This window comes from Carcharhinus amblyrhynchos, chromosome 3 (genome assembly GCF_965287045.1).
Source record: "Carcharhinus amblyrhynchos chromosome 3, sCarAmb.v2.hapA, whole genome shotgun sequence".
NCBI classification, from domain to species: domain Eukaryota; kingdom Metazoa; phylum Chordata; class Chondrichthyes; order Carcharhiniformes; family Carcharhinidae; genus Carcharhinus; species Carcharhinus amblyrhynchos.
The window spans coordinates 110,721,433-110,733,765 of record NC_137326.1 but is presented as its reverse complement, the minus strand read 5'-3'; the positions used below and the strand labels follow the sequence as shown (position 1 = coordinate 110,733,765).

Here is a 12,333-nt window from a genome sequence, read left to right as displayed (position 1 = left end):
GCCGCTGCTACAGAAGTAGTCTATTGCTTGTACTTCTGTGTTTCCTGGGGGCTTCTTGTCCATTTAAGCATGAATGCAGGTGGAGAAGCATGGAAACAAGGATACCATTATTATCATTCAAAAGAGATTTGTGAATAATGGCATCTGTACCTTTATGACAAATCTTTTCTTGTTTTGCCTGTTTCTCCTGGTACTTTCTCACCATATCATTGCAGTCCTGAAACTTGTCAAGGACCATTCACTGTTACTATTATTTAGTAACTTCATCACAAAATTACTTTTGAAGACGTCCTCCAATATTTCCCCCTGTCTTATCCTATGGGCAAGTTTTACCTGGCTGGTTGGCACTGTGTCTTGTTTTCTTATATCCAGAGCAGGGTCCTGACCAGGTTTTCTGACATTAACCTGGGTGCCTGAAGTCAGTTACAACATCAGTGCCAGCAGAACTGAATTGCCAAATGGGTTGAGTATGGGATGTGCTACCTCCCCCCACCCCCTCCTGGGATCAGCGTTCATTGCTTTAAGGCCAGACTTCCGCAGGTTCAGGAATCTAGAACATGGGGAGTGGTTTCAGGAAAAGGGGCCGATCACTTAGGCCTGAAATGAGAAGAAATTATTTCACTTCAAGGGCTGTGAATCTTTGGAATTCTCTACCTCGGAGGGCTGTGGATAAATTTAAGGCAGGGATAGACAAATGTTTGATCTCTCAGGTAAACAGGAAGCGGGTGGGAAAATGGTGTTAAAGCCCCAAATCATCCGTGAGCATATGGAATGGCAGAGGCTCAATGGCCCGTGTAGGCTACTCCTGCTCATATTTCTTGTACTCTTATTTTTTGGTTGCTGAGACAGGTTAACGAATTACTTGTTAGTTATAGGCTGAGATTTTCCAGCATCTTGCTTCCCGCAACGTGTTTGCAGTGGTCAAGGTGGCTCAACATTGGCTGGCTGCAGTATCTTCCAGTCCCGCCAATGTCTGTGGCACTTTGCATTGCTTGCTGGCCATGGTGCCAGGGAATCCAATGGCTAATGGTGATCCATTGCTGGAAAACCTGCTGAGAAGGGGGAATGGAAAAATCCCAGCCATGGTCTTCACCAGTTTTTTAGTCCATACATTCCATATGGATTGTCTCCATTGAAAGCTTGGGAAGCTAAAAACATCTAATTAAATCTGTTATATCCGCTAATAATTAAACGGGAATGGGCGACACCAAATATTCTGTCCTGTAGAGACTCTTTGGGCTGAAAAGCTTTGATAGAAAAGAACACAAATTCAATTCAATAATACATCAACTCTTAAAATCACAGAGTCCCTACATGCAGAAGGAGGCCATTCGGCCCATCGAGTTTGCACCAACAACAGCCCCACCCCAGCCCTAGCCCCATAACCCTACGTATGTACCCCGCTAATCCCCCTGACACTCAGGGACAGTTTAGCATGACCAATCAACCTAACCTACACATCTCTGGAGTGTGGTTGTTCTAGAAACTTCTGCAAATTTGTGTTGTGTGTCCTTCTCAGACTTTATCATTGGTGCATATTATTATATGCTGTACATGAATGCAATGGATCTCTGTCTGCTTTTGATTTCACAAAATATTGCCAGTAATCAATATATTATTAGAACAAGAGTATAACTGAAGCACCGAATTTCTGAACTGGAATTATCTTACTGTTTCAGATGCAGCAGGACAGTACCCACAAGTGAATTACTCGAGAGACATGTTGCATAGTCATATGTGTAAACTCACAGTGAGACAGGCATCATGTGAGCAGGAAAGTGATTCCTCCCAAACTGTCTCGCCAGAGACCCTTTGTTCGAGTCTGTGCAGTCTGGAAGACCACCCTTTGCTTAAAATGGAGCTAGGGTCCCCCACCGAACTAGCTGCAAAACTCTTTGGTCAGATCAGTGCCATGACTGGTCATGGGGATGTGATCTCTCAGCTGCAGCCAAACAGCAACACTGAATGTGCCTTTAGGAACCTTATATGTGAAGACTCCTCTTACTCTGTGTCTTACGCTGAATCTTGTTTTACTCCGGAAGAAGATGACTTGTCATGCCAAGATTACAAAACCCTCTCCAAGAAGGAGGACGGCGAGTATGAGGGACGTAGGAAAGTATCAGACGTTGCTTCCTCAGGTGTAGTATCTCTGGAAGAGGATGACGCTGAAGATCAATGAACCCTTTGTGACCCTGGCATGCATTTTTCCCCTTTGATACTGGTCTTGAGACATCCAAACAATCAGTCTGTATTTTGTAAAAGACTAGAAAAGTAACCTTTGCACAGATAATTGCCTGAGGTTTGATGCAAAGGTGTAGCACTTCACAGGATTGCATGCTACGAAGTGCTGAATGGAACTGTTTGCTGAAATGTTCTTCGCACGGTATGTAGCTCAAGCTTTGAGAATCTTTCGTACTGATCTTTAAAATTACATGCTACGTTATTTTTCATGCTGGAAAGCATTCTCCAGTCACAATGGCATGGCTATGTCTTGTGCTAAAATGGCCAAATTATAATCTTCGTACAAGATGGAGCAGCTGCTGGAATGTTCTTAAAAAACAGACAACGTATGTCTTTTTAAAAATATTTCACATAAGAGGTATTTGCTTTTAACCTACTACTTTTATACCATTCAACATATTATAGTCTGACAAATAATTAATTTTCAATGGTCTGATGAAAAAAACATGCAAGTGTCTAAATCTTTTAAATTCCCACAGTTGGATCCTCTAATTTTGGATAAAAAAAATAGTTTCCACTGATGCAGTAAAGCAAAAGTGCATTATGGTTCAAATTTTATATTTTTGTATTTGTGTCTGCATCGCGTGAAGTTTTTGCTGTAAATTGGATTGCACGGGGCTTCAGTGCTGTTGCTGTAGGATATTTCTTTGTTATCACTGTGTGATATAGTCTACAAACAAAGAATACTGTGGTATTTCTGACTCTTATTGTCATACAGTTTAAACTGCAAGTGTTTTAACAAACATTGACTTCAAACAACACAGGAGCCCTCCCACTCAAATAAAAAGCACTTCTGAGTGCCTGAAATACAGACCGAAGAGGCATATTCGAAAGAGAAATTTTTAAAACACGACAAAATCAAAATTAAGTTCTGTCTGAATTTGACAACCCTATTGGACAATTTAATAACAACGATACATGGTGCAATCTTTTTCTTTCAAATTCTATTCAGAAAGGTACATAATCACAGTACCCTGGGCTTTCGTTATTTTTCTAGCACGGTGCTTCAGATCGTGCACTCACACGAGAGGAAGATTTTAGTTGATGACAATTCTCTGACCTACAGCTTCCTATTTTGTGTTGTTGCTGTTTTCTTGGCATGGTAATGGACTGGCAATGGAAGGATAATTCCTCCCACGCAGTGTTTTTTGGCAGTGGCTATTTTACTATCAGCAGCTTATTTGCTTCAGATTGCCCTCAGCTATGACTTTGCTGTACCGCCATAAATGACAGTCTTGTTTGACTGGAACTGGCTTTTCATTTGTAGTTTGATGCCGGATATGGTTTGAAAGTGTTCTTACTTTTCCCAAGAAACGCCATCTACCTAGAATGCCTGCTAAAATGTCCCCGGACTTGACGTGGCCTCCAATTGTGCAGGGTAAGCTGCCCCTTTTTACTTTGTCCTGGTTTAACTTGAGTTTTGTTTATTTGGTTTGACCTAAAAGAGGCCAATTGTGCAGGGTAAATATTCAATGCCTGCCATTCCGCCCTCCCCCACCCCCCACCCACCACCCAAACCCCTAGTCATTCCCAAACCACTGGAGTGGCCTGATTGATTCTACTTCAACAGCATTTCAGGAATGATACAATGCATTTTTCTTCTTGTAAAGCATGTACAAACTGAGAAACAATTGTTACAGACCAAATCAGGAAATCAAAAGCCCTTTAATTGGAAAAGCTACAAGATCCATCACACTTTGGTTGTAGGCGTTTGATCATGTTGCCTGGTTGTTTTGGATGTACTTGAGTCTGCAACTAAGTAATTACTAGGCTTTGTTACACATTTTTTTGCTAACAGGATTGTAGACTGGGTGAAAGTGGACCGTCTTTCCTTTTGATTAAGGGGCAGGACTATTTTGCTACAACTTTGGTTTTGAGAAACCTCGCTGAGTGAAGCACTCCCAAAATATTTCCCACATAGACATTAGCAGAGGTTGCAGATCTCGCCATTTAAATTGTGCAAAAGTTTTGTAGCGCTAAAAGTTTTTAAAAATTCCCAGTTCAATGGAAGATGCCACTGTGAATGTTCCTATGAAATTAACTTGCACTCATCTATTTTGTAATATTGTAAATGTAGTATGTGGATATAACTTGTGTCTTCTTTTGTCTATCATTTTCTTTGTTATAGCAACAATCAAGAACTCCAAATAAACTATCAGTAATGTTTCTTTGTTTGCTTCAAACAGCTTGTGGACTTTTCTTCATGGTTCTTTCAACTTTTGATAGGTGTTAAGCTCCTGAAATTTCCAGTTATGTACAATTAAAAGTGAACGTTCTTTAAACATAAAATCGAGATCACTATAACTTACTTTGCATAAATAATGACAATGGTCCAATTGCTGTCACTGCATTTGAAACGAGCAAGATTTAGTGAGAAATAGTTCGTCTCGTGAAAAAGTCTAATTCATTAAAATTGCAGGAATAATTCGACTCGTACTTGTTAATGCTGATCTCTGAGATTTGTTTCTTTTACTTTCTAGTAACAGTACAGTTTCAAAGAGCAGAAAAAAAAAATGAAAAGATCAATAAACAAAATCTACATAGTTGTTGGTGAATGCGTACTTTGTTCGCATCAATTCATTGAACTCGGGAGAGAATTCATATAAAAGGATTGGTTCAATAGAAACCAGTTGAACAGTAGCCCAGTAAAGAATTGATAGGAGAAGAAGCAGATGGATGGGTGGAAGCCATGTTAATTCACCAGCAGAAATTTGGATTGTATGCCAATGTCCATACTAGGAGGTTCCATTTAGAGAAATCACAATAAATATCACTGCCATGCCACCCTTCTTTCTTATTTTCATAGAATCTTTATGCCATAGGAATGTAGCAATTTTACTGTCACAAGACTCAGTGAACTCTGTGTAGAATGGGCCACATAACCACTTATAGTTTCAGAAGTAAAACCTAACTAATTAAAATATGGAGACGCTGGCTTTAGACTGGGATGGGCATAGTAAGAAGTCTCACAACTGCACTCACTGTGTCACTGCGCTGCTCCTTCATCAGGGGATTCACCCGAGGAAGGGTAGCGTTCCGAAAGCTCGAGGTTCCAGATACACCTGTTAGACTTTAACCTGGCGTTGTGAGACTTCTTACTGTGTAATTAAAGAGTGGACATATGTCTTACTTCCTTCAATGTCACTAAAAATCTTGTTTGGTTCAGTCAGTACACAAGGTGAAAATTCTCATTGTATTTCTTTATTTGGTTTAGCTACAATAAGTTGCAAGGGGGACTCAAGCTAGGAAAAGGTAAACCTTTAGAAAGATATTTAATTCCCTCCAGTTTGTGATGAGAGTTTAACTTGATGTTTTTTCCATCACTTAGTTGTTTATTTCTTTAATTTAAGCCATTCACTGAATTACCTGATCAACCTCAAGCACTTGATTATTGAAAAGCTGAAAAACCACTTAATTAATTTTGTGGACTATTAGTCATATCACCTAAGTCATCGAAAGTCATCTGATTAACTTTAATGGCACTAATATTAAAAGAATGTGGCTATTCAGGTGATGGCCCAGTGGTATTATCGCTGGAGTATTAATCCAGAAACTCAGCCAATGTTCTGGGGATCTGGGTTGGAATCCTGCCATGGCAAATGGTGGAATTTGAACTCAATAGAAGAAAAATCTTGAGTTAAGAATCTACTGATGATCATTGTCGATTGTCAAAACACCCATCCAGTTCACTAATGTCCTTTTAGGGAAAGAAATTTGCCATCTTTACATGGTCTGGACTGCATGTGACTCCAGAGCCACAGCATCGTGGTTGACTCTCAACTGCCCTCAGACAACTAGGAATGGGCAATAAATGCTGACAGGCCAGTGACGCCCATGTCCCTCGAATGAACTTTTAAAAAATTCATAAGGACTGTTTGCTAAATTGGCAAATAATGGAAATAAATGTTTAAATATCCAAAACATTTATTTTGCTGACCCGTAAAACAAAACATTTTTCCCTTGATTTTTGTACTCCTAGTAGCAAGAACCCATTCATTTTCACATCAGCATCAACCCCTAGGCCAAAATTCGGCCTTCCCACACACCTCCTGAATTTTAGTGGTTGATTGGTGGGTGGTGGGGGAGGCGGGGGGGACATTGAAGTCGGGCAGGATTCTCAGGTTTTCCGGTGAGTGCGCCCAGAGAGTCCTGGCGCCGATCTTCGCTCCAACCCAATGATGCTCAGCTCAACTCCTTTCCACCAACTCTAGGCTTAAAGAACAGAAGCAATAAAAAAGAGAAGAAGCACATTCCTACTCTAAACAGCATTGGGAATGTTATCGGCCTTGCATTACCGACAAACTGAAATGGAATGCTTTTTGTGCCTTAATGCTGGCTCAAAACAAACATTTGTGCTATAATAAGTAATTTACCAACAATAGGGTAGACTCTTCTCAGCATGCTGGTCCTGAGCATAACCATTAACAGATGAGACTTATTGGGCCTACGAGGATATTTAAATTATTTAAAAGGCAGTCCATTTTTTGGTCTTTGTATGGTTTTACTGTTGATAAGATATTGATAAATCAATATTGATAAGTTATTGATAAACCACTTGAATAAAGTATCGATAAACCACTGTTGATAAGATAGGCTCAAAGGCATCTTGGAAGTTCAGAAAAATGAACCGTTTCATGTAATGGTGCTTAAAAACTGGTTACAGGTAGTAAATAGTATTCCATCTGGGGCCAGTGCATAGTATTGCACTTGATGCAATACATGACCACTTTCACTGTGATATCAACATAAAGCTCCCAACAGCAGGATCTTTCTGTTTTCACACTGATGCACATTAATTGTCATTCTCAAGCTGAAGGAACAAACTTTGTGGATAATTAATGATGATTTATTCTAAGAAAATGTGTTGTAAAGAGATAGTTTTAAAGTAATTATCTCCTTTACCTTTATAATTACACCTCCTCCAATGACATCTCCACCTCTACACATAGGATCAGCCCTGTCTGTAGTTCCACCTTTTTCATGCTGTCCTTTGGTCAACATCACTTGGAAGCACAGAGTTTGCCTCTATATGTACACCAATCATGCACACATTTCCATATCGTCACTTCTTCCATCAGTCCCCAGACCATTGCTGCACTATCCGATTGCCTCTCTGGCATTAGAACCAGGGTGAGCCATTATTTCGTCTAGCTAAGTCAGTCAATTGCAAAACTGCCTCTGAAGCATCATTTACCTCTGCCTTTGCTGCTTCCTTACCCATTGCACAATTTTGATCCATTTTGATTGCCCCAGTGGCCTCTTAGTTAGCCTCCACCTGCTCCATATCACAAATCACCAGAACCTTGAGACTTGCAGCCACCTACATAATGCCTCTATTTTAGTAAAGTTTAATCATTTCTCTCTCTGCCTTAGTGAATTGATTTCTAGATTATTATACTCAGTTTCAAGTCTTTTTTGAGAGTAGACAATACAGTAAAAGTCATTTATCTGGATTTTCAAAGGATCATCAATTGGCACCTCACCAATTATATACGAGAATATCATCGGGGGACAAGCAGCAGGGTGGATTGATGGCTGGCTTCAAAACAAAAAGCAGAAAGTGGGAGTAAAGGGTTAAGTAAGTAAAGCAGTACTTGTGCAGCCATTTTTAGACATGAACACATAGTGTAATTACTTTCAGTTAATAACTTGGAGTTCAAATCTCTTTTTAAAAGTTACGGGTCTCGCTCATGGGCATATGAGTAGAATAAAATATCCAAAAGCACTTTGGATGAACATTATAAAACTAAGTATGACACTAAGCCACACAAGGAGATATTAAGTCAGATGGCCAACAGCTTGGTCAAAGAGGTAGGTCTTAAAGAGGATCTTAAAGAAGGAAAGCAAAGTGGAGAGATTTGGGGAGGGAATTCCAGGGCTTGGGAGCTAAGCACCTGATGACACGGCCAACAACAGAAGAGTGATTTAAAATTGGGGATGTTCAATAGGCCAGATTTGGAGAAGTTCGGATTTCTCAGAGGGTTTGGAGTTGGAGGAAATGAGACAGATATAGACAGATGGGGTAATGAGGAACTAGAAAGCAAGGATGAAAATTTTTAAATTGAAATGTTGCTTCACTAGATCCAATGTAGGGCAGCAAGTACAGGAATGATAGAGAATGGGATGATGCAGGTTAAGACATAGGCAGTGGTAATGTCAAGTTAAAATGTATTTATTAATGTCACAAGTGGGCTTACATTAACACTGTAATGAAGTTACTGTGAAAATCCCCTAGTTGCCACACTCGGGCACCTGTTTAGGTACACTGAGGGAGAATTTAGCCTGGCCAATTCACCTAACCAGCACGTCTTTCAGACTGTGGGAGAAAACAGGAGCTCCTGGAGGAAACCCATGAGGACACAAAGAGAACGTGCGGACTCCACACAGACAATGAAGCCAAGAATCAAACCTGGGTCCCCTGCTGCTGTGAGATGGGAGAATGTGGGACAGCAGGCAGAAGTGCTTTGGATAAGTCATCACTTGGTAACAAAGGCATGGATATTTTAACAACAATGTAGAGCTTCTGGTTCCAGAAGAGCTCTGTTGTTTTAACATTTGCATCGATATCATAGCTTTTCAATCAAAAACTGCTCACAACACTTCACAGTTATTTTGAAGTATAGTACTTGCTATCCGGTTAAATGTACAACCATTCTGAATGCATGGGGTGCAGTGATTTCACAGTCACTACATTATCAGTTGCTTTAATTAAAATACGAGCTGGATTTTACAATCACGAATCAGGCGCGCTACCCCCTTTGCGCAGATGAGAAATTTAGGGTGAGTGTCGTTATTCCCCCATCTCTTTTAATTTGAGAGTTGGGTGGGTGCTTAAATTGGTGGCCCACTCGCTGCTTTGAAATCTTTAACAAGTTACTAAACTATTAACAACCTAATCACCTGCAATTCTTTAGGTGCATGCTACATTTTTTTGGGCGTCAAGACACCAAAAGGTTTTGGAGTCTTTCATGTCAGTGAAAACAAGGTGGTACAAAGGTTATAGGAAAAGCCAGCCACTGGGACCAAGGTTGAATGTACCTACAGATTCTGCTGGCAATTTTGACAGTGTCTGTGTGATTTTTATGATATTTTAAATTTTTTACACCTTCGTGAATAATAAGACTGATTTTGAGAATGGGGGGCCTTTATAATTCTAACCATGACCATAACATTGCACCCAGCACACAGTGCCGATTCTTAGATCTTGCAAGCTATGTATTCACACGAAGGCTTGATTCATCTTCCACTGTGAATGTAGCGGCAGCAAAAAATCACCACAATATTATTTTGTATGTTAATTCAAAGTCACAAGAGATGATACATATTGTGGAATTTACCATATCACTACCAGGCCTCCATGCCCGAATGATCCCCCTGCCCACCTTTCAATCACCTTGGCATGAGGACAGACTGGTGTGAATCATGACCGGTCTCCCATGGTGTGCACCTGGCGAGCACACCTCCCCGGGGAGCTCAGGTGAGCGCAGAGCTCAGGAAAGAAAGGGTCTTGCCCAGGTACTGCCCACTGGCACTGCCCCTGACACTGCGTAGGCCTGGTCAGTGCCAAGGGTGTTCCAGGATGAATTGCTTTGCACTCCCTGTGCTAGGGTGACCTTTAAACATGGTGCTCCAATTCTCAGCTGTTTAAATTACTGATGGTGCAGGTGAATCAGAGGCTGTCCCACCAGCAACACAGAAAGGGATTTTTGAAGCTTCTTTTCCCAAAGTCCTGGACTATACGGTGAAGAAAACCACCATTATTGTTGGCGGCTTCAAAATGCCACTTTTCTCATCTGCTATCGGCTTTTGTTGATTTCCATAAAAACCTTACCCAATGAGTACAAGCCATGGAGGGAGCAGAGTTCTTAAAATGTGTTCAGGTGACCCTTTTTAGCTGCTAATGTAGAAAGAGCAGAGAAGGTTTTGGACTTAGTTTTAGCAAATGAAACTGAGCAGGTGTAAGAGTTATTAATTGAGAAGCACTATGGTGGAAATGATGATGATGCAGTTAGATTTAGAGTAGATATGGAAAATCACAAAATTAGATTTGTGGTATTTAAAACTTCTCAATTGGGGAAAAACCAATTTAGCTAAACTGGACTTAATCACCACTTGCAGGTAGGTCAGTACCTGATCACGAGGAGGTGTTCAACAAGGTTTCAAGCCCATTAAAAAATGATGCCCGGATCTCAGCGGAGCCAATTTCTGGCTCTAAGAGTCCCCGTCCCACCAGAGCAATGGCGCAAACCACACCAATTCTTTTTTTGGCAATTAAAGGGACAAGATCTGGAGAGAAAGTTGGCCAGTGGAGCTAGAGAATTCCATATCAATTTGTGCATACAGAACTGGCAAATTCTCATAAGATTGCACTCCAGGCTGTTAACGGAAGTTTTCCATCACTTTCCAATCCTCTCTAGCTACTGGTGTGGTGCCAGAAGACTGGAGAAGAGCTAACATTGTGCATTGTTTAAAACGGGAGAAAGGGATCAAGTATGGGCCATGCAGAATGGTGGTGGGAAAATTATTGGAAAACTTTCTAAGGGGCAGAATAAATGTTCATTTAGAACGACACAGATTAATCAAACACAGCACAGATAAGTTGAGGGAAGGCCATGTCTCACTAACATGGTTAATTCTCCTTGTTACCTGCTCAATAAATTCAATGGTCAGTGCATTTGATGCTGTCTGTATGGATTTTAACAGGGCTTTTAATAAGGTCCCACATAGCAGGCTGGCACACCAGTAAAAACCCACAGGATCTAAGGCAAAGGAACAAGCTGGATCCAAAATCATTGCAGAAGGAAGCAAAGGGTAATAATGATTGATTGGTGTTTCTGTAACTAGAAGACAGTTTCCAGTGGGGTTCTGAAGGGCTCAGTACCCTGTTCCTTGCTTTATGTGGTCTATACAATGAGTGGATGATAGAAAAATTGGCTGTGTGGTTGTTGAAGAAAAAAGCTGGAATTCACTGTTTGAAATGGTGACAGAGGCAGAAACCCTCATTTAACATTTATAAAGTACTTGGATATGCACTTGAAGTGCCATAACCTGCAAGGCTGGAGTCTGAGAGCTGGAAGGAGGGATTAGATTGGTTGCTATTGACCAGCATGGACACAACTGGTCAAATTGTCTCCTTTCATGCTGTAAATTTCTAGAATTATGTGATTCAAGAAATAGATAAAATACATTCTTGTCCATTTGGGTGTTATGCACAACAGTCGGCTGGCCAGAGTAAAAACCTTTCTGTAAAATCTGGGTATACAGAATTTAAAGATGCATTGATGTAAACTATCCAATTAGACAGAGTGTCATCACACAATTTTAGTTTAAATCATAACAGGGTAGAAACGATTGCCAAGTTCTAGTTCGTCTCTATGGGTTAGGCTGTTGTTTAATTCATTGTCTGAAGTTAAATCTCTGTTCTTAATAGCATCATGCTGGTACACAGTGCTTGAAAGATTTGCACAATTATTGTCTTATTGATGTGACAGCAACTTTGCCGAAGACCTACAGAGGTATTATAAAACTTGAAGCTGTGCACAGGAGAAGAAAATTTACTAGAACAGCTTCTAAAGTGGCCTGTGACGCTTTGTTAACATGTTTCAGGGATACAGTTACATGATACTTCACGACGTACTATCACGCTGCTACAGTTACCATGTCCAAGTGGGTAATTTAAGTTTATTATAATGAGGCAGTTACAATTATTGTAAACTGAAATATAAGATTGAGTGGTAGACTCTTGAGGAGATCTTTGAGATATAGTGAAGGCCTGTCAGCTTTCAAAAGAGGGAAAAACCACACAGGTTAATGTTTTAGGTGTAACACTTCATCAGGCTTTTGGTTCTAATGAGATATTTACAACTGAAATGTTAGTGGGCCTCCTGTGTAGTTACAGCATCTCCTGTTTTTATATCATTTAATGTTCATTTGATATGTCTGCTGAACCAGAGCATGAATCAAAACTAATGAGTATGTTTACCAACCTTTTTAAAATATTATCCTCTTGGCAGATTCTCTCATGGCCCTGCCAGCAAGGTCAATAGTGGGTGGAGGGTTGGGGTGGGAAGGGGGGAGGAGTGGGGGGATTGG

The 12,333-nt window shown here is 40.5% G+C and overlaps 1 protein-coding gene across 4 annotated transcripts in view; it reads left to right on the top strand.

The window, feature by feature from the left end:
* The window catches only part of fam131ab (family with sequence similarity 131 member Ab), a 51,837-nt gene extending 47,414 nt beyond the window's left edge, over nt 1-4,423 (top strand). For all 4 annotated transcript variants that reach the window (XM_080186466.1, XM_080186464.1, XM_080186465.1 and 1 more), the window contains one exon: nt 1,680-4,423. In XM_080186466.1, coding sequence (XP_080042592.1) covers nt 1,680-2,179 — 500 coding nt within the window. In that variant the 3' untranslated portion in view covers nt 2,180-4,423. The remainder of the gene's footprint in view (nt 1-1,679) is intronic.
* The last annotated feature ends 7,910 nt before the right edge of the window (nt 4,424-12,333 follow it).